The sequence below is a fragment of the Filicampus tigris genome, chromosome 6 (assembly GCF_054856515.1).
Source record: "Filicampus tigris isolate MCC_2025a chromosome 6, RoL_Ftig_1.0, whole genome shotgun sequence".
Taxonomy (NCBI): domain Eukaryota; kingdom Metazoa; phylum Chordata; class Actinopteri; order Syngnathiformes; family Syngnathidae; genus Filicampus; species Filicampus tigris.
In genome coordinates this window covers 26,962,308-26,990,108 of record NC_141222.1, presented here as the reverse complement: position 1 = coordinate 26,990,108, position 27,801 = coordinate 26,962,308, and the positions used below count along the sequence as shown (strand labels likewise).

At 43.1% G+C, this 27,801-nt stretch overlaps 1 protein-coding gene across 4 annotated transcripts in view; it reads right to left on the bottom strand.

The window, feature by feature from the left end:
* Positions 1–736: 736 nt before the first annotated feature.
* The window catches only part of LOC147146535 (protein phosphatase 1 regulatory subunit 29-like), a 96,354-nt gene continuing 69,289 nt past the window's right edge, over positions 737–27,801 (bottom strand). For all 4 annotated transcript variants that reach the window (XM_086033395.1, XM_086033396.1, XM_086033394.1 and 1 more), the window contains 4 exons: positions 6,765–7,166; positions 5,588–5,737; positions 4,521–5,515; positions 737–3,514 (listed from right to left, as the gene is read on the bottom strand). In XM_086033395.1, coding sequence (XP_085889521.1) covers positions 1,966–3,514; positions 4,521–5,515; positions 5,588–5,737; positions 6,765–6,935 — 2,865 coding nt within the window. In that variant the 5' untranslated portion in view covers positions 6,936–7,166 and the 3' untranslated portion in view covers positions 737–1,965. The remainder of the gene's footprint in view (positions 3,515–4,520; positions 5,516–5,587; positions 5,738–6,764; positions 7,167–27,801) is intronic.

Genomic DNA, 27,801 nt, shown 5'->3' with positions numbered 1-27,801 from the left:
ACCCACGTCCGAAACTGAACAGGAAGTCAAACATTTTGAAGCAGCTTTTTGGGGGATAATTCCAAGTTTCATACTTTGATAAACTCGGAGTAGGAATTTAAGCCCCAATCAGAATGAGGTGCCTGAGACAGATGTTGATGGCGAATTAAGATTTTGCCTATGCTGTCAAATGCAGGCCAAGCGTGTTGTTACATTTGAACATTTTGAGGATTTGCCAATAAAAACTCTTACAAAAAGATTACAAAAAAAAAATCTGCCCCCAACAGCATTTTAACCATTAAGTGCAAAGTTTAGTAAAGACACCAATCATAACAGGACGAATGAGAAAATCTCAGAAGCTGTGCCCCAGATGAAACAGGAAGTTGCTCAGTTCGGTTCGAATCAGCCATTCCGGGCCATTTCGAGGGCTCTCATTTTGTGCTCATTTGGGTGAATTCCCAAGTATGACTTCACTCAAATGAGTCCCAATATGCAACAGGTAGATTATATTCAGATGTGCGAGCTGAATCGTGAAGATTTGATGACACCATCTAATGCGGTGTAGTGAGGCGTCAAATTTTGATGATCATTCTGAGGGTTTTCCATAAAAAAATGAAAACAAAAAAAGGGTGCCCAGATAGATATATATATATATATATATATATATATATATATATATATATATATATATATATATATATATATATATATATATATATATATATATATATATATGTATTCCCTGATACATATAAAAATTGACAGCCATGTTTGACAGGATGGATGAAAAAGTCCCATGAACCCATCCCTGAAACTGAATAGAAAGTGGTCCCTTTTGGTTTGAAGGAGCCTTTTCCTGGCAAAAGTCGTCAAAGTTGATTGAAATCATTTTTGGATATTTTTTCTTTTCGCTAAATAGATTGGCAAGTGTTTGCCGTTGATATACAACGCAGCTCTCGCGAGTTAGGAAAGTGCTCGCAACAGGCACCTCCATCCCGCTTTCCTACCCACGCACATACGCAGTGCCGACATGGCCAACGCATGCAGTCGGGTATGTTTCCCGAATCGATACGCCGCCTAATTGCAGGCGAGAACAATTAGCCCGATAACTATCGCCTGATGTCCTTTAGCCGCCTCTGCCACCGCACAAGAGCGGGCGACTATTCTCCAACAAACACGCCTAATTCCTCATCCTGCTCGCTCATTATCTCGCTAAATGGTGCTTGTGTAGGAGGAGCAGGTGTTGGCGGTGCGGCAGAACGATTCCTGGGCGAATGGCGGTTTGATGGAATTAGAGGGGAAGCGAGAGCAAGCGGGCCGGCTTAAGCCGAGAAAAGGCCGGCTTCTGGCCGAGAGATAGCTCGGCTTCACCGTTCCCTTGGTAATGAGGTAGTTTGTAAAAAAAAAAATCACAATACATTTGTGTAGCTCAAAGGCGGCAAACTCAAGAACCAGATCTGACCCGCTGCAGCACTTTAGGAGGCCTAATAATGTGTGTTTAGTAACGTATGTCTACGTCATGTGTCCCTCTAAACATTTTCATTTTGGGACATTATGAGACAAAAACAGTGGCTAGGTGAGTGCTTCAGCGGGTAATGGAGGGTCGGTCGCTCCCCAAATCCGCAAATAGGCTCATTTGCCATTGACGAATAGTGAATATGCGGCGGTTTACTGTAATAGGATGAGGTAACTCTACATCGAAATGGTTTTCACAGTCATATCGGCCCCATAACGACGATGTGGCCTGTGACGAAAAATGACTTTGACAACCCTGGTTTAGCTCATCAATGGTGGGCACCTGCGAGGACCAAAGTGCCCAGTGGGAGGCAGTCGAATTAACATCAAAACATTTTACAAAGAAAATATACACCCTTAAGCTTCCCTCCAATGGGGGAACTTTGGGGAAATATGTCCTGCTACATTATCACCCACGTGTTTTAGTCTGCTGTTGGCATCCAACTTTCCGTTGACACTATTCGACTCGACTTACAGCTTCTGCTGTGCGGAAACGCCCTTCCAGTAGTCTAAAATGTCATGAAGGTCCTCGTCCTTGGCGAACTGCACCTTCTTGCGCAGAGCGTGGCCCGCCGCGATGTAAGACGCCTCCTCCCGGGGGTTCTTCTTGTACGGGCGAAATCGCTCCCAGATCCGCAGTGTGCTCTCCGACGAGTACTCGGGACTGGAGGAGTAGCCCGAGTTGTAGTGGTGGTGGTGGTGGTGGCGCGCCGGCGACAGCTGCGAGTAGGCGGCCGTGGCATCCCTCTTGGAGCGCCCTAGTGGTTTAAGGAAGGACGCCTTCTGGGCCGGTGAGGGCGACTCGCTGCCGCCCTCGTAGTACAACGCGGGGAAGGAATGGCGGTGTTCCGAGCTGTGGTAATCGGGCTGAACCTCCAGGTGGTGGTGGTGCTGCTGCTGCTGCTGCTGCTGTTGCTGCAGACCAGGACCAGGACCGGATGCCCCAACTCGACTTCCACTTCCATTACTGCATGCCATGCCACCGCCATTCATGTTTACCCCGCCGCCCCCGTTGACGCTCCCCATTCCGTTGCAGCCCCCTACTCCGCTACGCACTGGGCTGCTTTTTTCTGACGGGTACTTAGGAGGGTCGCTACGCTTTTCGGGAACATCCACGCTGAACACCCGGCCGCTCTTGATCGGTCCACTGGCGGCAGGGGCTCCAAGACGGTTCTTGGACGCAGCGGTGTCTGCGCTCAATTGTCTCTGAAGGGGCCGCACCGCATTGGCCGGGGGTGGGTCACGGTATGGAGGGGAGAGGAACCCCCCGCCGCTTATACCCGGGCGTTCTGACAGGGGCATCACCAGAGGCACTGGGGCCATGGAGGGAGGAAGAGGCTTCTGGTGCAGCTGAGGATGAGCTTGAGGGTGTGGAGGGGCTTGAGCTTGAGGATGGGACTTGGGGTGCACCTTTGGGGAAGAGGCCATGACTTGATCTCCAGAAGCGAGGGGCAGGAGGTTCCGCGGATGGGACACCATGCAAACTGGAGTTTGCTGTGGGGCATTTGCATTCTCCGCAGCGTTAGTGGAGGCATCAAGTTTGAGGGCGTCAATGCAGTTGTTAATGATCTGGTTCACCTTGTCCACCTCCTTGGCGATAGTGGAGATCTCAGACGCTGAGCCGCGGCCATCGTCATCAGAATCCTCCACAACGTCTGCGCCGTTTTCACCTCCAGCACATCGCATATCCAAGACGACGTCCCCGCCTGCACTCACTGCTATAATCTCCCCCTCACGGCCCTCGCCGGCGCCTCCTGCAGTCCTCACGTCCATGTAGCTCCCCTTGGTGCCCATGGCCTCAGAAAAAGTGCTAGCCATCTTCTCCACCTGTGGTAAACTGGAGAGGCGGGAAGAAGTGGTATTGGCCGAGCCGTGGAGCATGCCTGTGCTCGAGGAGGCCGACGGGGGCAGCTTGCTGCCTGCTGGCCCTCCGTGGTGGTGCTGGTGGTGGGCCTGATCTTGGAGGCGCTGCATGGCGGCTGGGTCATTGGCCACTGCCGCTGCCGCCTCCGGGCCATACCTGGGGGGTGACGATATTGCATTTAATGATGTGGGTTTGAACTAGGACAGATTCCACGAACGTGACTTTTAATTGCTTGTCCACCAATAGATGGATCTGCCAACTTCCAGTGAAGCAGAATCACTTTCATGTCACTATCATCTTAAAATTTTTTGGGCACCCACTTTTGGGTCTCGACTCTAAATCTAGAATAGGCTGCTGTAAAGTTACCAGTACTTCATCTCCAAAAGGTTTTTGTCACACACAAAGGTTTTTTCTACTCTTCTTGAATGAAAGGTGAATGGCAGCGGAGATTCGGAATTTGGAGAATTCCTCACAAACTCGTTATCTTGTTTTTTACACAAGCTTAGGCAGGCACACGTTTTTTTTTTGTTTTTTTTACTATATTTGCCTCTGCAGGGCAAACTGATGAGAACACTAATTGTCAGTAACTTTAGAATGGTTTCCTTCATGCTCAAAACGTTCTCTTTCTCTTCCTGGATTTAATGCAGGGCACTGGAATTTGAAGAATTCATTTTGAACAAGCAGACATCATTTGTCTGTCGTGTAAACACAATCACATATTAACACTTACACTCATCATCATTTTGATCACTATAACAGAAATGTTCACATCTTCATCTGCACCTGGCCACCACTTTTACCTCCAGACCCGTAATTTTGGTAAAGACTGGTGGACAGGCTCCCTTACCTCCCACGTCTCCAGAATGGTTTTCTTCACACTCAAAGCCTTCTCCTCTTCCTGGATTCGATACAAGATATGTTTATATTTATGATGGTTCCGATTTGGAATTTGGAGGATTGATCATGATATTTCTTAACTCATTAGCTTGTCTTTGATGCAATTTAAGGCAACCAATTCAAAAACAAAGTTCTCGTTGAAAACTGATGATGATACTGATAACCAACAACATTAAGGTTAAAGTAACAGTGATGCCAAATCAGCTGCTACCCACTTGTGGGCTCCGACCCTGAATTTAGAACAGGCTGGTAAGAGCTCCCATACCTCATCTCCAGAATGGTTTTCTTCACACTCAAAGCTTTCTCCTTCTCCTCCTGGATACGTCGCCGTCGGAGACAATAGTAGACACAGCCCAGTACGATGACCATACCGAAGAGACACCCCAGAATGGTCATGATATAGTGTGTGGTGGTGGATGGATTGCTGCGGGGGTCCGCCGGTCCCACAGCTCGCGTGGTGAAGGACAAGCAAGTGTGGTTGTAGCGCTGGGATTTTCCGACCGAGGCAACGCAGTAGGTGTAGTTGGTGTGTGGCCGTAGTTTGTCCAACGTTACCACCTCCCTTTTGTTCTTCAGGGGCATGATGTCTGCCACAAAGGTGTGATTGTACTGCGACATGATGTACATCTTGCTATAGGGTCGTGGTATCTGCACCACCACAGAGGCGGTGAAGAGTGACACGGTCTGGAGCTTCATTGAGATCTGGTGGTTGTAGGTAGGGTCAGGGGAGGACGATAAGTTTGGCTGGTGGTACGGGCCAGGGTCCGGGTTGTCCAAACCCATGCCGGAGCCGTCCAGCTCTGGCCCGGTCGATGAGATTCCCGGAATGATTACGCCGTCTTGACACCTGGTGGAAAGGATGACTCGGGCGTTCCTCCCGTGTCCTGGCGAGGGACCCAGAAGGGGGTAACCATTGAGTTCGCGGGGGGTCTCGCACTGCAGGCGGTCGTAGGTGTGCGTGACATTGTTGAAGGCTTCCAGCCAGGTGAGGAAGCTGTAGAGCTCGCAACCGCAGTGGAAAGGATTCCCAGCCAGCTCGCACACCAGCAGCCGGTTGAGGACGGTGAAGGTGGACGGGTCGAGGCGGGCCAGCTTGTTGGATGACAGATCCAAGCTACTGAGGCTGGGGCTCTCCCAGAAGGCATTGGCGGCAATGACCTCAATGAGGTTGTGCTGAAGGAAGAGGCACTGCATCCGACCCAGACCTCGTAGCATGCCCTCCGTCAGGTTGGTCAGCTTGTTGTAACCCAGCTGGAGAACCTGACAAACACAATACCTAAGTCTCTAACAATCTTTCTTACAACAAGACAATATAGACGAGCAGTGCAATACCTGAAGGTTGGCCTGTCCGGCAAAGGCCCCATCCTCGATGTAACTGATCTCGTTTTTGGTGAGGTTGAGGTCAGTGAGGTTGGTGAAGCGGTACATGGAGGTGAGGAGTACAGCCTTCAGCTTGTTCTCATTCAATCTCAGGTCATGAACCTGTAAAACAAATCCGATCAAGTCATTTGTCAGCCAAATGTGTTCTTTTACAACATTTTCAGTAACCAACCACCTAAAGTTAAGTTAGGGGGTTCATTATACTCTTTATGAGGCTTGAAGATGTTTCGAGGGGGCTTGGCTCCTAGGTGAATTGAACCCTGGCCTAACCAAAGCCTGGACCACAAATTATACTCATAATCGGCTTGGTGTCCTGACGGCTATATGACTTTTGGAGTTTTTGAAAGGAAGAGTGAGTAAATATTTCATTTTAAATAGGTCAAAACATGCTTGGGTTGGAGCCGATTCCAGCTGACTTGGGGCAAGAGGCTGGGTAGTCCCGAATTTGTTCATCAGTCAATCACAGGTAAAGATTACAATATGTGGTAATTACAGGCAGTCTCTCATCCAAGTAGTATTCCCAGCCATGCTTAGCTCCCTAGATCGTACAAGATTGTATGTCCTCACAGTTGTACGGCTTTTTAGACCGATAGGCTGGAGCCTATCTCGGCTGATTACGATTGAGAGGAGAGGTAAACCCATACCTGGTTGCCAGTCAATCATAAGTAAATCTTACATTACCTGGTATCTCCTTTCAAAACAATGCCCAAACCTGCTTAGCTTTGTCAGATGATCCTTGGCATATTGAAGATACTATAGCCATAACATAGAAATGCTGGAGTTTATCCTAGCAGACTTTGGCCGAGTTGCGGGGTGAAACCAAGAAGTCACCAGTAAATAACAGAAAAAGATCAAAGTAGCTGGTATCTTCCATCTCAATCAGGCCCAACCCTGCTTAGCATCCTAGATCAGACAAGATCTGTGGCTAGTATGGCAATATGTCTCCAAATCAACAAAAGAAGGGGATTTTGCAGTGTCCCAGTCAGCGTCTACACCTCCGGTAAATTCGATCACTAATTGGTGAGGTTCCTTAAGAAGACCACAGATTCTTACCCAAAGATACAGACTAGTAACTAACTCAAAGAAAATCTGAGTTTAAGGGGTCAGAAACGCAGAGAGCGCTACTGACCGTGCTGTTGATGTGCTGGGGTATGGTTTCATATGGGGGCTGGTTCTGACTGCAGATCGCCAGCCAAACGTAGCCTTTGTCCCCCTCAATTAGCCAGCAGTCTCCGCTGACCACAGTGGGCAGACGCAGGAACAGCAACGCAGGGAGGAGCAGGAGATAGAGGAGAGCCATTGTCGGGACGGAAAGTCAGGAAAAAAGACGGCGCTTGGAGGATCTCAAAGGGGCTGCGACGAGTCGCGAGAAAGGATGGGGTGGTCTTTGCAACGATTAGAGAACGGCTTCCAGTATCGTCCCCATTTTAGGTGTTCCAGATGCCAAGATTCTGAAGACGGTCCCGCCAGCTGCTACTCATGGCCCCGGACCAGGGCACGTCCCAACCAACCCAGAGAGTCCACAGCCGGTCTACAGCAACAGAGAAAATATGACAAAATCTAATTAAAACTGACATTTTAATTACTGACAAATAGACATTTTAATGACTTGTATACAAATAGTTTATTTCCCACCTATCAAGTGTGAATTTACACAATCAAGGCTTTGCGCATGGGCTTTTCATTTCATAGTTTCAACAAGTCTCCATTAAGGCCCCAAAAAGTCACTACATTTGTTGCAAGTCACTTGTTAGAAAAATTGTCACCAGAGGGGTTGGACAGCTCACTAAGTCATCAACACTGCGTAGCCCACACTTTGTTGCAACGCCCTTGCTCTGCCCCCGGTTGTCTCGATAATGAAAGCTGTACTCAGCTTTGATGCGAGACACCACACCTTAGCCCAACTCACAAAACAGATGAATTTCATCCAGACAAAATATGTGAAGTGTACTGTAACTGCTTATCCTTGGTGGATTTTGATCCAAGATTGGCAGAGAGTGTTTATTGAGACAGCTGGGAAGTGTTTTAAATTGTGAAAAAAAAATGAATCCGCATTGCGTGTCGTTCAAATTAATTGAATTTTGGAATCATGTCAAGCGACAACCGGGGGAGAAATAAAGGGTAAAAAAAAACCTGGCGAGCCAATCCCTTCGAGGTAATACTAAATCCATTAGCGGCTACAATTGTGACATTAAATCGCAATAAAGCCTGCAGGTAAAACAAATTTTACTGGAAAGTTGTCTTTTTACACAGTGTAATTATTCACCTTCATCGTAAGCAAACATGTTTACATACCGCGCGGTGATGAAAATGCAAATGGCAGCCACCGCGAGGGCATCATTTTTTTAAATATATTTTTTTACATTCTCAAACGGGGAGGACAGGCTAAATGGCAAACAGAGGAGGCTCCTTGTAATTTGCATGTTTTAACAGGACGCTTGCTGACATTTAGCTGTTTACCTTCCTTGTGGGGATTAGCCGCGGATTAGCCACTAATCTGCCGTAAAATATGATGAGACTCAGCACGGCGATGCAGACTCTTTTAATAGTTTAGATTGCCTCCCGCAGCGAAGTTGAATGACGGGAGGACGAGATGACGACGGAGCTTTCAAGAACACTCCAGAAACAAAGTGACAGACACTCGATCTCCTCTGATATTTATTGATACCTTTGTGGATCTTTCTTTCCAACCCCATCGCTATCCTTTGACACCGTTGCTCCAGGCCGATGGCCGTCCCACACTTGGACCTTGCGGTAAAACGAGGATTGGATGTCCAATCCATCTGATCGGATCCTAACTCACCCAAATTAATGATTTTAATATTCATACCGTGTCAGGAATCATGAGATTGAGGTCTACATTAACTTGTCATCATATGAGTCATCTGGCGGATTGATGCGAACTACGCGAAGATGAGTTAGCAGACTCACGGAAACAAACTTGACTCAGATGATTCCGTGGAATTGGGACACTGACTCCAGAAAAAAATAGTCACTGGAAAGGCAGCAAACTGATGATTTGCAGTGGTTCAAATTTATCCACCGACTCAAGTCACTGAATTCACCAGAAACTGAAAACTCAGATGATTCACTTGATTTGGGAGACCGACTCGAGTCAACGAATGCACTCCAAATATCACAGACTCGAATGAAAGTGAAAACAAAGCAGGCTCGGATGATTTGCTTCAGTGGCTCTCGTTGGTAGATTTAAGTTGTTTAGTTGAATTGGGTGAAGGGCTTGAGTTACAAGACTCATCAGAAATAACACAAATTTCTCTGACTGCAGTGGGGAACTAAAGCAACTGTGTCTGCAGTGTTTCCAGTGAGTCAACAAATTTGTGTCGGTTACCCAATTCAACAGTCACGTGAGTCTGCTAACTCAAGTCAGTGAACCAAATCGTACGACTCATTCAGTTAAATCGGGTGCATGACTTTAGTTAATGGGCTCACCTCAGACTTAGATGACTCAGTTGAATCAGGTGGCCGACTTGCGGAGGGTGAATTACTAGAAACGTGGCAGACTTCTCTCACTCGAATCAGTGAATCAAGTCATCTCAATCTGCAGCGTTTTCTGTAAGTCTGCCAATTCAAGAACCAATTCAACTGAATCATCTGACTCCTAACTCGAATCAGCAAATCCTCAGACTCATGTTTAAGTTGAACCGTCTGACTGGCTTGAGTATGGCCGAATAACTGCAGATACCGATTATTCGTTGAATTGGGGGATAGTTTCAAGTTGCTGTACCCGCTGGAGGGACTCAGATGATTTGGTTTATTGACTTATATCAGCAGATTTACCGTAAATGCAACCAACTGGGTGACTGACTTGAGTTAACAGATGCACTGGAAACATGTCAGATCTTGATGATGAGATTGCTCATTGGCTTGACTCATTGGACAGAAACACCGCAAACTAAGATGATTCAATCAAACTGGGTGACTAGCTTGTGTCAGCAGACTCAGCAGAAAACTGCAAATTCAGATGGCTCAGATCAACAGGTATAGTGACTCGGGTCAACAGATACACCAGAAACGGCGAAAGCTCACGTGATCCAGTTGGCAGGCACACTGTAAACATTGCCGTTTCGGATCCTTGGGTTCACTGAATCGAGTCAGCGAACGCACCACAAACATCATGGACTCAGATGATTTAATCAAAACTGGTGATTCAGAGGATGCATCGGAAACAAACAGCTCAGACTCAGATGATTCAGTCAAATCATGTGATTTAACTTCATTTCTTACCTCCTCGACAAATGTGACAGGCCCATCTCGCCACTTTCGAATAATCAAATCAAATCAAATCTTTTAGTCCATCCCTAGTCTACACCTTGTCATCAGTGTATCAGTGAAAATAACGGGCGTGTGAGTGACGTCCTGAGCTGTTATTTTCTCCCCCCCCACCCGATATGACAACAGTGACATTTATTCCGCCTGCCTGCCGTGAACGATGAGTCCATTAAGAGCTCACTTGTTTACTGACTGACGCTTGCTCACCACGACGGTCATTAGTTTGTTTTTATATCAGATCCATTCTGCTGTAATGATGCCAACTGTATTGTTCCGGGTGTTTTTATTGCAGATGCTCGCCTTTGCGTCGGCCCGCATTGATTTAATCCAATTTATCTGGCGCCTTGTCGCCGAATCGCAACCTGACACCTTTTGTCGCTCCCCCGCTGCTCTTTTATTATCACTGCTTTTATTTTGACAGGAAGCTCGCGACAGGCTTATTTTGACGCCTTTTCTTCTCTAAATGAGGTTCTCTTTGTGTTTAATTATTGTCTGTCACAGCAGTGCTTTAATTAAAAGTTGTCAGGGTTTTCTCTATCTCCCTCGCTCAAGCAAATGACAAGTTCCCCAAAGTGGCTGACGAGGTCCACTGACAAAACAAAAATGTGTTTAGTCTTTGTTGAGACTTGCTCACCACTTCATTAGCTACACTGTCTCGTGATACAAATGTATATAGATATAGATATATAGATTCAGTCAGGAAACTTCATTTATCCCCGTGAGGCAATTAATATACGGAGTTTCGCCTGTCTGATTTTGATACGCATCAGTTATTTCAACAAACAGAATGTCCCCGTCATCCTGTATTACTGTTTGTCAACAGATTCAAAAAGGACATTATTGTGCGATAAACGACTTGTAATAACGCCGCTATTCCTCAACGGATTCAAACATAACAGAAAGCTAATTGTGCGCCTTGTTTGTGAAGTACGTGCTATTATTTTTCTCACCCCAAACTTTTATCACTGTCGAAATATGAGACTTTTTCTACAAGACCAAAGGCAGAGACGCATACGGTACATCAAAGCGCTTACTAAACATCAAATTAAATTCACATTGACACAATCTCTGTGGGATTTTTTGCTACTTTTTGTTTTCCCTGTATTGAGACTGAGAAGCTCTCCACTTGGTAAGGTATTCAATCCCAGGAGAACCCATACAATAATTCTGCCGCATTCCCGGTTACTTCCAACCGTTCCGTTCAAAGCAAAGCGTACACAAGCTGTAAGCGACATGTCGAGAACTAGGATCGCTCCAGGGAGGCTTGAAAGCAGGAAAAAGGAGGTGGGAAAGCAGCACGAAATTGGATTTGGAGGTGCAGCGTGGCGGCCTTTTGAAGGAGAGGATTGCGCCGCACCTAGCGCTAACGTTCTCCGATTCAAGCAGCTTCCTGTTGTTGTCACCAGCCGTCGTTACGAGCTGCAGATCAATCGGGTCAGCCCGTGGTGCTCAAAAACCAAAATGTGGCACACTGAAATCAAATCTCTAGAAAACGATTCTGCAAATATTAAGCACATACAGGCGCTAATTGCTAACAAGCTAAACCGAAGACAGACTTTCTCTTATAGCGTAGATTGTTTACAAACCCATCAAGTGTTTTGGATCAAACACAGATTCGAGTTAACTACTACAAGTGTCCTAAAGTGGGGTACACGCATACAGGTAATCACATAGCATTAGCATCTATCATCTGGGCTGTGTCGCTCATCTGGGTACACCACATACAACATTTAAATTGTATTACTTTATTCCAGACACTCTATTCTCTTCAGGTGATTCTCTTGGCTTACAGTATGAACATATGAACGTTAGATGTTTTTTTTTTTTTTCCTTGTCCAATCAGATTCTAGCCTGTGTGTTACCATGACAATCTAATCTGCCCGGTAGGCTGGCCAATATAACGGAAACTACTGTATATCAGCAAAGGCACTGTTTCTTGAGCAAATCAGATTTAAAAAATGTTCCGATGTTTTTTCTATAATTGCAAAAACACAAGTCCCCATGAAAGCCTCGGTACAAAATGCACAGCTTGGACATTTTCTTCTCATCTAGTGGGGTCTCTCATGTTTTCAGAAATGTGTTAAGATGTTATAAATCAAAATGTGAGTACCCTATAGACTGAGACATATTTCAGGATGTCTGGTTGATGGTTGCCGGTTCACTTTGCGATCGGGGTCAATCCACCCGGCTCGGCCTCCCTGAGTATCCGCGTCTTGTAAAGCTTCACGACGCGTACCCTCTCCCGAGATGTGCCATCATCTTCCTCCTACCAGTTGTGGAGCGTAGAGCGTTATTTCCCACGAGGCCGAGCTCTGAAAGGGAGTCGGCCGTACCTTGCCGTTGGTTCACACAACACGCGTACGAGCAGCCGTTGATTACAGATGGAAGATCAGCCAATCTTAGCACTGCCTCACGTGTGGTCGCTAATCTATATAATCGCGCCTGTAGCTAACGTAGGCAGCGACGTGAAGGGGACAAAAGCAAACGCAAGAATGAAGCCTTCACTAAGTCTTTTGCACAAAAAAAAAAAATTATACTGGTGAAATGATGATATGTATATTTACACCAACAGGGACCCTGATGAGAATTTTTTAATTACATCATTTTTTTGTCTTATGTCTTATGTTACGCCTTGCCATCTGGGGAACAAACGTTGATACAAAACACGATATTGGGTAAAAAAAAAAAAAAAAGACAAAATCAGCACAAACAATAATCAGCTTTTTTTTTTTTTTTTTATCCAATATCGTGTTTTGTATCAAGGTTTGTTCCCCAGATGGCAAGGCGCATTTTCCAAAGCATGTCTTTTTTGTCAAGCGAGAGTAAAGTGCAATTACGAGATTCGGGAAAATTGATTTTTAAAAAGCTTTAAAAAACCTCAATCATAGGTATGAGGAAAACAGTTTGAACCGGGATTTAAATGCATTAACACAAGGGGCTGACTTCACTCCTGCTGACAGCTTTTTCCATATCTGTGCAGCATAACATCTGCATGCTGCTTCACCATGTTTGCTTTGAACTCTGGGCTCCAATAATACACCCGAGTCTGAAGATCTCAGAGCATCTTCCGGGATCATATTTCATTTCATTAATGGAGTCGTGACCCTAACCATGTGATCTGTGATTTATACACCAGTAGCCAGTGTTGAACGCCTTTAGGACTGGAGCCGTTTGATGCTCTTTTGAGGGAATCCAGTCAGAAGACAAGTTACCAAAAATCGAGTCTACTGGAGATAAAAGCATGGAAAAGCCTCTCCTGGTTTGTTCGGCGCAGGTGGGAAATTACAATTGTTTCCAAGTGTCTGACTTTTTGGCAAGCTCAAATCGTCCTGAGATCATATTACTGCTCCCATCCACTAAGGGGCGTGTTTCCATGGCATTTTGAGATTTGGTTATTATACCGCGTAGGTATTCGGCCCTGGCGGGGAGGCGGAGAGATCTCTCGGCAGAGGACGCCGAAAGCGAGTGGCAGCGATCAAACGAGCGAGAAGGAGCGCCCGGGTGATGGGGGGGCGGGGTTGGAGCCTTAATTTATCGGTTTTAATTACTCCTCTCCGTCTCGACGGCACCGCCAGCGGGCTTTGAATTTCTTTTTGAGGTTGACCTTTGCATGGAAATGAGAGCGAAGGGGATGATGAAGAGGAGCCAAGGAATGAACTCGGCTTTAATCTTTAAACAGGCTAGCGGAAGAAGAAAGGAGGAGGAGAAGGAGAAGCACCAGGGTGGCTACTTAATGAAAGAAACAAACGTCATCAAATTTACATCCATAGGAGTCCGAATATTACCGTAGTAAAGTACACTAACAAATCTCAAGTCGCACAAAAACTTTGTCGCCACGTCAGTTATCGGCGTACCGCGCTAGAGCTCAGTTTAACAAACATGAGCTGTCATGTGAAAAACACTTTTGTCCATTTTTTTTTTTCAATGTTCTTATTTTTACGCGACTGGTGCTTCCGCGTTACAGACATCGCATTAATGTGAAAATTAAAAAAAAAAAAAAAGTATTTTTCACAGGACATATATATGGCATATATCATATAAATCATATATACTTATGCACACATACTTTCAACCTAAAAAATATATTTTGTGGGTGCCAAACGGCGAGTATGCAGGGGTCCGGCCGTACGATACGAAAAGAGAATCCATTCAATTCAATGCTCTAGGGTATCTCAGCAGTAGGATAATAATCACCAAAAGTTGAAAGATTTTTGCATTTTGTCCATTCAGGCGAGGCACCCAAAGAAAAAAAAAAAAAAAAGCTTCTGAGGAGATGCAAACAGCCTCAGCGAGCGTCCACTTATCTCCACCTCTTGTGTGTGTATATTCACCCGGAGGCCGCTAACCACCTCAGCGCCTCTACCGCTCGATGAAGTCGGGAGGTGGCATCCTCTCACGAAGTAGGCGCGCGTCCAACGGAGAAATGTGTCTACTTGACAACAAGAGTAAATTTAGAGACGGCACGATAGGGGGTGGGGATGTTTTTTGCGGGTCATTTCTCAAGTAGATTCAGTTTATGGCATATGACAAAGTGAGGTAAAACAATTGTAATGTGGTACCAGGACCCCAAGCACAGATGGGGGATGGGGTATTTGTACAGATTTAAAGGTGCTTTTATTGAAATATGACCCCTTTTTTTTTTTTGGTCAGTTTGCAAGTGTAATGCACTTTATTTGATGTTTAGTTTGACCATCCGGCACTGGTCACTCCAACTTAAATTAAATTAAAAAAAAAAAAAAAAACATCACAAGTGACAAAAACGGACAAAAATTATTTTGTCTCTTTCTCTTGTCCTGAATGTGATCACACTCACACACTCATACTTTCTCTCACACAAACACGCACACACCTGTGAAACACTCGAGGCAACAGGTGGATGAAACCAAAAAAAAAAAAAAAAAATCTAAATCTAAATGAGTGTGACTCCCACCTCCAATGTAAAAAAAATAAATAAATCTTACCACTCATTCAAGGTTTTTTTTTTTTTTACTACATAATTTAGTGTGGGAGCTTCAAAAAAAAAAAAAAAAAAAAGCAGCAGTGCCTCAGCGGGGGCAATTACACGCACTTCCCGAGTCAGTCTCATCTGTGGACCAAAAGTATGCAATATGCACCATGTGGTGGCAAGGACACCATTGGTTCTGAACAACATCCTACACCAAGTGCCAAGAAGACGACTGATTTTGAAGGACCCAAGATGGCTGTGGCCATTTACAGGTGAGATGCACTTTAAAAACACTTGGGTCGAAAATAACTCAAATTCGGTCAATATCGTTTTGAGCAATTGGCTGCAAAAACAATTTTAAAAAAGGAAAAATTCCTTTCTGTAGTGGCGTATGTAAAAACAAACTACACTCCCAACTTTTGGGGTTATTTATTTAACTCCAAAAGTTGAATCAAGTGAATAAACCACAAAAAGACCCCTTTTTTTTTTTTTTTTTTTGGTACAAAGTAACCCAATTTTTGTGGTTGTTTTGTAGCGGTAGGTTCTTTCATTTGACCCAACTTTTTGCGTTAAATAAATAACCCCAAAAGTTGGGTCAGTTTATTTCTTATAATCCCAACAGGCAAAAAAAAAAAAAAAAGGGAGTTATTCATTAGAGCTAGAAACTTGGGTCAAATTAATAAGCCACAAAACAACCCCAAAACATTTGGTGTTTTTTGGGGGTTTTTTTTGCACCCCCCTAAATGTGGTTGTTTTAGGATTTATTTATTTGACCCAACTTTTGGGGTTATTTATTTGAAAAAAATATCCAATGTATTTATCTCACTGAATAAATCTTAACAATGCTGATTCTTTTGACGAGAACGTGCTCCTCATCTCCAATTTTGGACTCGACTCGCTCTCCTCAGGTCATCTTAACCGCGTGCTCGCCCCCTGGTGGTCGGCTGACTACTGATTGAGAAAGTGCTGCAGGTCCCGCATTTTCCATGTAAATATTTAATGCTATTCATTCCGGAATGCTACCTAGCGGTACCCACAATGCTATCAAGCATGGTTGCCGTGGTAACGTGTTTCGCGGATTCCGGTCCTCACAAAGAGGCGAGCGTGACGGAGTCGTATGTTGCTTTTAATTTCCCTGGAGTAGTTCATATCGTTAAAAAAAAAAAAAAAAAAAAAAAAAAAAAAAGTGAAGCAGGATTGCTACTGCGCACAAAAACACACACACGCACGCACGCACGCAGAGTCGACTTGTGTATCGAGCAGCAGGCATCGGGGCAAAGCCGGAATGGGGCCGTTCCCAGCTGCCCCGTAGAAAAAGCAAGCGTTTTATTGGCCGCAATTAGACAGATGAGGACCTCATCTGCCGGGTGGAGTTGTCCACATTCTGCTAGTCGTTAAGAGCAATCACATGACGCGCCGAAACGTCCAGTGGTCAAGCGGGAAAACAAGTCAAATGGGTTTTTATACACACATTTGCTGATGTACAAAAAAAAAAAAAAAATCCCTCTCTGTTGTGCCGCATGTAAAAACAAAACAAAAAAATACAATAAAGGCGATACAAATGGAAAATAGCCGAAATTAAAATAAAAAGGCATTGAAAATAAAAGGCAAATGTGTCAAATAAATTAAAAGAGAAAAAAAATTACAAGAAAATCAAGCAAAAATCAAGCAAAAGAAAAATACTTCCAATAAAATGCCTTTAAATTCAGTGAAACAAAATTAGGAAGTTAAATAATGTAGTTGAAAAGAAATCATGTAAAATCATTACGTTAAATAGAATAAAATTAAATTAATTTTCTTTAAAAAGAAGAGTTGAATAGATTGTTGTAATAGCACAAAAAAAATAAATTGAAATAGAAAATAGAATAAAATATTTGCAATAAAAAATGGACAATTAGGGTTAGGGCTTCAAATTACGGTTCCAAGACAATCTTGGGGTTTCAAATTAGCATGTGTGCATTAGCGTGTGCAGTTATTGAAACAACGGCAAAATACACGACAAAAATCCAACTTATTTGTTCTCGGCTCATCACCGGAATTTGCAAGCTAATGGCCGCGTTGCGCTAATCACAGCAAACGCGCCTTTTTTGCCCTAATGAGGCTAAAAGGAAATGGATGTTGTGTTTGACGCCGCACCCGCCGACGTCCCGCTAATGAGCGAGCGGGATGCTAACGAGCTGGAAGACAGTCGGCGCTGTGCGGCCGCCATGCCGTTTGCTGCACTCCGCTGATCAAACGGCGTTCCAGTCAGGCTTGGGGCAAAGGGGCGTGCGTGCGTGCGTATGTGTGTGTCGGGGGGGTGTGGAAGAAGTTGAACATTCGAGCCGGATGCACAGAATTCTGTGGGCAACATCTTTCAAAGAAGAAAAAACTGGTGCACAACCGAGTGTGGATCAAACGTGTTGTATTATTACAAAATCCCCAAATCCCCTAAATATGAACATCTCCGCGACACAATAAACATTTCAACTGAAAAACAAGCACGCCCAAGTGCACACGACACTAAAAGTGTCATTTTCTGTTTTCATTTGAGCCCGACCGATTAATCAGCCGGCCGATTATATTGGCCGATTTTGGGCCATGTCAAAGTAATGATATTTAGAGCCCGACCGAATAATCGATCGGCCGACTATATTGGGCAATTTTAGGCCTTTTCAAAATGATAATAATGGCGGCCCCAGTGAGTAATAGGCCAGCTGATTTAATCAGCAAAAATCAGCAGATTTTTTTTTTTTCTGGAAACAGTCAAACAATCTGCCTATAATTCATATCTTTATTGTTGTACGCAAAAATAAGTTATTGTATTCCTTATATATTTTTTTGATTAGTCAGCCAATTTCATAATCGGTAGGGCTGCTCAATTATGAAAAAAATATGAATCATGATTATTTTGGTAATCATTGGAATCACGATTGTTCAAACGATAATTTATTTTTTTGGTACAAAGCAAGAAAATGTTTAAATGTAAAAAATGTAAAGGCAAATTTGACAAAATTGACAAAATTATTATACATTAAAAAAAGGAAAAAAAAGGTGCATATGTATAAATTCAAGTACGATTTCCTTGTGTAAACAAACAGTGCGGTGGATATAAACGAATTTTCATGATCATTTTTTGTAATCGCGGAGTGTAATAATCGTAATTGTGATCGAATTTCCATTGAGTGCACAGCCTTAATATCGAAGTCACAAAATCCATATCTGTCGGGCCCTAATAATTATCAGCGGGAGTTTTGCCGATCAAACGCAGATAAAATCTTACTTTGTCATGAAGCAGTAAATACTGTTGAGTGGGTATGGGCAGGAAGTAAAGGAGATGTGTGTCTGACATCATTTGATTCTGTGTGCATTACATCCCTCTCCATCCTCTCATAAGCCCATTTAGACATAATGTCGGTAAATGTGTAAATGTCGGTAAGATTATATTCATGCTCAGTGTGCGTTATTAGTTCGAAAATTGGCTCCTACTTCAGGTCAACTCTTTCTCTGTACATCATATATTACCAAATTCAACTGTCGGAGACAACATCAAGGAATAAAAAGTCCCATTTATATTGTTGTTTATTTCCCCCCAAATGTTTTTTTTTTTTTTTTCAGATTTCAGATTTCGTGATTTCGTTCGTTCTCATTGCGTGCCAGATGACGGACTCTAAATGGAAGGTATCCCAGTGGGATTGATGCAAATTGAACGTGCCTCAACGCGGCGATCTCGAGGGAGCCAAGAGGCGACAGGGACGGGAAAGGAGAATCCTCGGAATTCTCAGAGGAGGGCGGCGCGCATCTCCGCCTCTTACAGGGCGCGGCGCAGCTGTCGTGCGTGCTGAGAAGCATCTGCTCGCCCTACAAGAAGACCAGAGGCGCCTTTACAAAGTCAACGGTGGTCCTTTTTTCCGCCTGACTCCTTGTCTAAACAATGCTAAGCCGAAATACCGCGAGGCTTCCCGGAGCGCGGCGGCGCACGTTGGCAAAGTAGGCCAACGCGCGGCCGCGGGCGTCGCTCGGGCGGAAGGCCGCGCGCGCCGAGGCGCCGGGAATGGACGGCTGCGCGGTCGCAAGGCTGGCTGGCCGAAGGCTGCCTGTCCGACACTTTTCATACTAAAACATCCAGCGAGGAAAATTTTGTGGAAGCTTGAAAAAGAGAATTTTCAGCCCACATGCCAGAAATTTGGTGCACCCCCAGGGGTGTGCAACATTTGAAAAATGTAATGCTTATCTGGTATTTTCACAAAATAACCTTACAGGCAGCTGGCAATTCCCTCTGTAAAATGAAATTGATCACCTAAAAACATCAAATTTGGTGCACCCCCAGTGGGTGCACGACATTGAAAATTGAAGGGTTATCTGGTATTTTAGAAGAAATAAGGTTACAGCAAACAAAGTTCTTTGTGAAAGAACATTTTGAACCAAAAAACGTAGAATGTGGTGCACCCCCAGGGGGTGTGCAACATAAAAAATTGAATGGTTATCTGATATTTATCAGAAATAAAGTTACAGCTAACAATTCCCGCTGTAAAATGAAATTGATAACCTAAAAACATCACATTTGGTGCACCCCCAGTGGGTGCACGACATTGAAAATTGAATAGTTATCTGGTATTTATAAGAAATAAGGTTAGAGCTAACAAAATAATTTGTAAAAGAACATTTTGAACCAAAAAATGAATTTGGTGCACATCCAAGGGGTGCGCAACATATAAAAATTGAATGGTTATCAGGTATTTACACAAAATAAGGTTACAGCTAACAAAGTTCTTTGTAACTGAACAATTTAACCCCAAAACATATCATCTGGTGCACCCTCCGGTTGGTATGCGACATTGAAAAAATGTTTTGGGTATTCTGGTATTTGCACAAAACCAAAAAAGGGTTATTTTCTTTTTGTCTAAATGAAAATCTTCAATTGACTTCATCGTGGTGCCTTGATGACAAGATGCAACAAGACGGCGCCAAAGCACTACCTTTGTCTAATAGAGCGACTCATTTTACGTCAGCATAGTTTCTTCACACCAAGATGCCACAAGACGGCAGTGAAGCCCTACTTTTGTGGAATAAAGCTAAGTATTTGACCTCAACATAGTTCCTTGACATCAGAATCAGAATCACCTTTATTGGCCAAGTATGTAAAACACACAAATAATTTGTCTGCGGTAGTATGGCACACTAGTGTTGCAGCAACAAGCAACTACAATAAACAAAGACATATAAGTCTAGAAAGTCTTAAGATGGTGGCAAAGCACTATTTTTGGTCAAAATGAACCTGCTAACCCAGTTGAAAATAGCTCTTTGACACATAGATGCCACAAGATAGCAGCAAAGCACTATTTTTGTCCGAATGAAATTCCTTGACTCGCTTCAACATGATTCATTGACACCATCATGCCATCAGATAGCGTCAAAGCACTCATTTCTGTCCAAATGACTCTCTTAACTCACTTCAACAAAGAGTAGTTCCTCCACATCAAGATGCCACGAGATGACGGCAAAGAACTATTTGAGTCTAAATGAAACTCCTCAACTCACTCTTAGCTGGCATGTTTTGTGGCAGCAGCTGATTTCTTTCCTTTTTCTTTTTTTTCCCCCCACAACAAATATGACAGGCAGCCTTCAACGGAGCGCGCGCGCGCGAGCGGCGTGATTGACGCTGTCCACATTCAATCACCGGACAGATTTGACACCAAATCTTTCCCCCACCTCTCAAGCCGGAGGAGGAACAAAAGCCCGCGAGACGGCAAAGTGACACGTCCAACAATGGCGGCGCGGCGTTAGGAGCACTCGAGCGCCAAAGTGAGTCACCGAGGGGAGAAATAGACTTCGCTCGAGCGGCCCGCTGACTAACGCGCTTCCGAATGGCGAAAGCACAGCGACAACGCTCGATAATATCAAGCAAATTCCCGCTTGCAAAAGTCATCACAACAAAGTGTTCGGCCTTTTCTTTTTTCCGTAGTCCTTGACAGCGGTAAGCTTGATTATTTTTCAAATTGTTCAGCGGTTAGCTTGATTATTTTTAAAATTGTTCAAATTAAAATTTCCCGTCCACCGGTCGTCTAAACCGCTGGTGTCAACATTCTCTATTCAAACAAATCTGTTGTTAAAACATTATCGATTATTATTCTCACAGAGAGGGCTCACAGAGTGCTTGTCATATTCAAATTAATACAATCAAATATAAACATAAAATATAAATCAAGAAACAGCAAACAAGTAGTAGAATACATTTGGAAAAAAAATGCATTTAAATATCACTGGAACGCACGTGTAAAAAGATGTGTTTTTAATTAATTAATTAAAATAGTTTGGGATTTTTCCATTATGCTTACTTTTAATTTCATTTTGACTTTTGTAAATTCCGTTAGTTTTGCTTGGTTTTTAGAGCAAGTTTGTTTTTATTAGCTTTCTTTTTTTTCATTATTAATATTTTTTTAAATATATAGAGAATTTATCAAGTGCAAGATCAAAAAAAAAAAGGTCACTAAGTATAGGGTAGTAATAAAGTAAACTACAATTCTCCAGCAACTGATTTACCTTCCCCCTGTAGCTACGGAATATTTATAAAATCATTTGAAATGAACCCTGAAGTTAGCGTATGCTAAAAACAATTTCACTCATTTCAACGTAGTTAGTTTGAGTTGGTTTTTATGAACCAAAGATGATGTTTCAGTTTGTTTTTTTTGGAGGGTTTTTTTTTTTTCGATTTTAGTTTTCATAGTTTTATCATTAGTTTTCATTACCTATAATAGCATTAGCAAAGTAGTAGAAGTAGCAGCAGCAGTCGTGTTAGCGGCAACAGTAGTCATGCAGTGACGAGGAGATGTCGCAGGTGCAGCCATGTCGGAAAACAATCCCATTTTTCGTACCGTTTTCTACATCAACGGCAATATTCCCAAACTGCGTACGCATCGGACGTGAAGTGTGCGAGTCAGTCACCGAGGTGTGCGTTTTCCGGGCCTGCCCGACATCCCCTCACGTCCGACCCCCCCCCCCCCCCCCCGCCCCCCTTTTCCCTTGCGCCCCCCCCCCACAGCCACGCTTCCGCCGAGCATCTCGTTAGCGCGGCTCGCTGGAGACGCTTCAAACGCGGCCATGTTGCCGGCTCTAAAAATAGCAACCAATCTGCAACCTTACCTAATGAGCCACAGCCACTTCAGACCTGTCAACAACCAGCTGCTCTATATGCGTGCGCGCGCGCGCGTGTGTGTGTGTGTGTGTGCGCGTGCGTGGCTGACCACACCGTTTTGATCACATATGCGTGCAAGCTAAAAATAGACGGCGTTGTTTTCACCTCCTGCTATACCACTGGCGTATAGAAAAAAAACCAAAAAAAAAACACTGCGGCAATATTTCTCGGTAAACTCTGGCAGAGAAAGGGGAGGCCTTGGATGACAAACATACAATTGCTGAGTTACTTGGCCGCATGCTGCTTCACCAAGAGGGTTGGGTTTTTTCAATTTGAAAGGAAAGTTAGCATTGGCTAACATGTTAATGCTAATGTTGCGTGCACACTTTAGAAACAAAAGTATTGGGGCACATGCACTTACCGGAAGTAGGAGGTTTGTCCCAATACTTTTGGTGGTAATGCTAGTAGGAATAATGATAGATGTAGTAACAGTTGTAGTAGCAGGAGTAGTTGTTGTAGCAGTATCAGCAAAAGTAGCAGTTGGTGTTGTAGTAGGCTTAGTAGCGGCGGTGGGATTTGTTGGCGTGATCGTATGTGTAGTGGTACTGGAAGTAGCAGTAGTACTGGTGGTAGAGGTAGTATTTGTCGTTGTAGTTGTAGTAGAAGTTGTATTTGTAGGGGTGGAGGTATTTGTAATATGGTGAATGGTGATAGTAGTAGTAGTACTGGTCGGCATAGTGATAGTAGTAGCATCAGCAGCAGTTGTTGTTGTAGTAGCAATTGGAGTAGTAGTATTAGTACCGCTAGGTGTGATAGTAGCAGTAGTAGTAGTAATACTGATAGTTGTGGTAGTAGTAGTATTGGTGGTAGAGGTAGTAGTTGTTGTATTTGCAAGGGTATTTGTAGTAGTAGTGGTGGTGACAGTAGTAGTAGTAGTAGTAGAAGTAGTAGTTGTAGTAAATTTGTGTGGGGAAAACAATTTATTCAAAAAGGATAATGGTACGTTGTTTTTGCTTGTCTTTTGGCTGAGGTCTGCGTCTATGAACTGGAGTTGATCCGATACTTCCCGAGATGTCCATCAGGTCTACACCCGGTGAAGCAGCATGTGGCTCATGATGCAAGCTCATGTTTCAACTCTCTCCTTTGAAGACGCTACGACGTTAGCAGTCGTAGCACATTAGCTCTGAGAGCCCGAGGCCGTTTTCAAGGCAGTTTTGCCGCTTTTAACTTGTTATCTTTGTCATTGTAAAGGACAAGGCTAAAAGTAAAAAGTGTCATTTTCCCACCCCCCGCGCCAGGCGGCATTAATCATTCGCCGATGAAGAACGACCTGTCGCTTTGCAATGAGGAAATTTATCAGAAGTCAAACAAATAAAAACGGGGTCAGTTCAGGTGGTACTACATTATATGGCTGGTGAAGTCTGATCGAGAGGAAAATTTTGTGGGGTTTCTTAGAGAAAAGCGGATCCAAAAAGCTTCATCTTGACCTTGAGTGAATGCGCGATTGCCATTTACTAGCTCTTTTTTTTTTTTTGCAGTTATATATCGTGCTCAACTTTTTGGATTGCTTTCTTCAAGTCTACGCATTGTAACACATTGCTGTATGGGCTTTTTAACAAATAATGTTGCAACACAATTATACTTTAAGTGCACAAATTATTTTTGCACTGTTTTGTGTTCTCCTTGAAATTCCCAAATGTCCTAGTCACTGAAATGAAAATGGTACAGTCCATCCCAGAATCAAAACGGCGCCTTTCGGCTAGGGCTGCAACTAATTATTTTAATAATCGATTAATCATTGATAATTTGTCGATTAATCAGATTTTAAAAAAGAACATGATTTAATTTCCATCCATTTATTAAAATCATGACATTATGTCAAATTGACAGTTCAGAAAATACACAAACATTAATAAAATATGATTTAGTTTCTGTTTTGGTCTGTAAATTTTCAGAAAAACGGCAAAAATTTTGTTTTCCAAAGTAAAAATCCATGTTTGCAAGCGGCTTATTTTGAAAAAAAAAAAAAACACAAAGATAAATCAGTCAGCATTCATGGAGGATTTATGAAAATCTTTGAATATTTACTGTTGAGAGGCTGAAATTCCGAGGACAACTTTTAATCAAACATAGTCTCTCAGCAATTGAGTATCAACATTATGTATCGATTAATTTGATCATCAATTAGCTGTCAATTAATCGTTGCACCTCTAAATTTTGACCGTTTATAATGTCAATCAACCAGGAAGTCGCCTGTTACTAACAAACCATTTGCGTACAATACTACTAAACCCTCTTGAGAATCATATCTTGTTCATCGCGACGTATTACGGCCAAAAAAAAGAAACAAATAAAGACTGTTTTTCTTGCACTTTATGTATCATTTTCATTTAGATTCTTAGAGATGGACTTTGAAAAAAAAAAAAAAAAAAACGGCGGGAAAACTTTCCTCCAGGGGCACCTGGGTGCTGCGCTGCCGCAGCCGCCTCAGAGTGCGCCGCGGCCGGCCGCAGTTCCGCCGATGGGCCTCTGAATTTTGGTGGCCACAAGACGTCCACAAAATAGCAATCAGAGGAAAGCTGTTGTCCAAATCAAAATTCAGGAGAAGGGCGACACGGTCTGAGCAAAGTTTAGTTACATATTGAAAATTACTCAGAAAACAGACGAGCACAACTCAAGAATGGCATGGTGGGCATTTTTTACCCAAAATGATTTTTTGCAAGCATGATAAATCAAAGATATATATTTAAAAAACTGGTGTGGCCAAAAAAAAAAAAAAAAGGTAGTTTTGATTGAGTTTTTCTGCATATGTCATCCATACGGTGTGTTATTTTCCATTCCCCTCCCCTGCCTGGTTTTCCTGCGTACCCGCAGCTCATTACAGGCATTGACTTCTCATTACACGACCGCCCCCCCGCCGCCTCTCTCCAGGAAACCTGCGTCGTATTTCACAGCAGGCGGCCTCCGGTCATAAATCATATTTTTCTTTGAAGGCGCTCGAGGTCACGTGATCAAACGCTCCCTTTTTTGAAGTTAGGAATGTCGGTCATTGGCGTCATAATACGGGATCCGGCCTGCCGCCTTTAAGACATTTCAATTCAACGTCGGCATCGGATGGCCGCTCGCGACTCAATTGCTTTTTTTTCGTCGCTGACATTTGGACGATTGCTTATGATTTATGACGCGCGCCATGACAATCAAGCATTCAAACACCAGCGTGGGGGGGGAAATGTCAGCTTTTGTCGCTGCATTCCGTCTGTTTGCAATGACACGTCATTTTGGAATGTATTGTGAGAGTCCTGATAATTAGGAGTCATTATAATCACAGTACATTATAGAAATCAAATGTGACTGTCGTAACATTTATAATCGATTTTAGTTGTTGGACTGTCTATTGTATTACATTTATATTTGGTCATATATTAGCAGTTGTAATCAGGCTCTGTTCACCTCGTTTGTGTTCACATGCATACAGTGGAACCGATTTAAAGTCCAAAATTAGCCGCTGTTGTTTTCTGGCGCTGCGGCGCCATCAACGGACTGAGCCGTAAACCACACTCGTGCTTGCGGCTTTTGTCACAGATTATGAACTAGCAGACGTGGCGGCCATGTTGCCGATGTCCCCCATCAAAGGCGATGGACGTTAGCTTAGCCTCACCGTAGGTGCACAGCTTAAAAGCGGCGTGTCATATCTCCCTATTCATATCTATGATTGTCGTTTGCTCGTTTACTTGGAATATGCTAGTAGTAGTACTAGAAGTAGTAGTAAAACACCATTTTATTTATGCTACTTATTATTTGTCATAGTTGTAGTAGTATATAGCGCACTGGAAATTATGTTAGCAATCTTCATTAACATAATTATAACTAGTGATACTCTAATGCCTACAGAAATTACAATTGTAGTAATTAGGTTGTCATGTTTATACTTAAATTAAATATCGATAGTACAATTAGTAATAGTAGTACTAAGACATGCAGTAAACCCCCCCATTTAGTGTACATTTGCGGTCCCACTATTTCACAGATATTTTTTTTTGTGCAGTTTGTGTGACAAATTTTTTCTGCCTCCCATTGCCAGCCACTATTTCATTTGACACAAAATTTAAAAGAAGAAGAGTGAAAACATGAAGTACTTCAAGCTCAGCCTAGTTTTTGCAGAAGACCACAGAATGACATATCCTCTAATCCTGCTTTTTACGCCTACAGAAAGTGAGGTATGTAGGTTCATTCCTTAAAGACCTTATAAACCCAGTAGGGCTCTGAGGACTGCAGACCCGGGTCAATTAGTGGAGCCCAGATTTGAAAGCAAACATGGCGAAGCAGCATTTAGCTGTTATGCTGCATGTAAAAGTAATAAGATGAAGTGAAGTCAGCCCCAGGTGCAAATGTTTTTAAATCCAGGTAAAATAATGCAAACATCTTATTTTCCAAAATACTTTTCTTGCTCCGTACATTCTTTTAGTAATTTCAGTAGGCTACGTTTTATTTCTTTGCGTGGCTTTTAAAATATCTTATATCATTTTGTTTGTAAATGCTTTTAAATGTCGTACGTTTAATTGTGTCAAGCACATCGAGTTAACTTCTGTATGAAATGCGCGATATAAATAAAGCTGTCTTGCCTTGCCTAAATTGGTCTGGAACGGTTCTGCATTACTACAACAATGTCCACTTCTAGTGTCACATGACTGTGTTATTACTTCTTCCAGGCCCGGTTTCATTAACCTTGCTGATGAAAAAGAAAGAAAAATGACATGAAGTCAATCTGGTCACGGCGGCCAGCGTCTGTCAGCACACACACACGCACACACACACACAACCCTGACACGCAAGGTCAGGTCGCTAACCGCTAGCCCACTAACAGCGTCTTTTCTGATTTACGTCGACGGCGTCACGTGGAAGAAGGTGCGAGGCGGCTGTTGGCCCGTCGTCCTTCGACCCGCCGTCGAGATAAAAACCTCGGTGTCGGGGAAGACGCGAGACAGCTCGACAGGCGCGGCCGGCCAAACCCGGCAAGGCGGCGGGTGTTTGGTTTCACGCTTCCACTGGCAGCCGGATAAACAACAACGGCGGGCTAAAAATAGCCTCCTCACCTTGCACTTTGCCGTCAACGGCTCAAGGCTTGATTGCACTTCCAAAGGCTTGTCTGTCAAAGCTCACCATTGATTTGGGGCTGGATCAAAGCAATTCACACGAGGATACCCTATGGCGCTACGTCCTCACGATTCAAAGCATGCAGCAAATATCACAAATGGAAAACTACTAGATAACAAACCATACAATACCTGTATATAACAAACAAGAGAATAAAACACAAGATCAAATTGAAAATTGGTTAAAAATTGCAAAAGCGCCTCAACCAGATTTTTGGGAAGTATTATTTCTACATTTTACTCATTCAAAAAATGCTAAACATTGAATATGAGTTTTCTACAAAAACAGGGGGGGGCGGGGAGACTGGGCTTCTGCATTAAAATATATATATATATATATATATATATATATATATATGTATATATGAAGTATAAATATATATGAAGTATAAAATATGGCTACATTTTCCCCATTCAAAGTGTGTAGCAAAAATGTCGCAGATTCAAAAATATTAGATGACAAAAAGTATTCATATAAAATACACAAACGCAAAGAGAAATGTACATTTTGGAGTAAAAAAAAAATATAGACAAAAATACACAAGCACTTGAATTTTTTCAAAATTTTATAGAAATAGAAAAAATAAATAAATAAAAAATATTACACTTAAATTATATAAAAATAAACTTAAAATATTGGGCAAACCACAAAACAATTGATGAA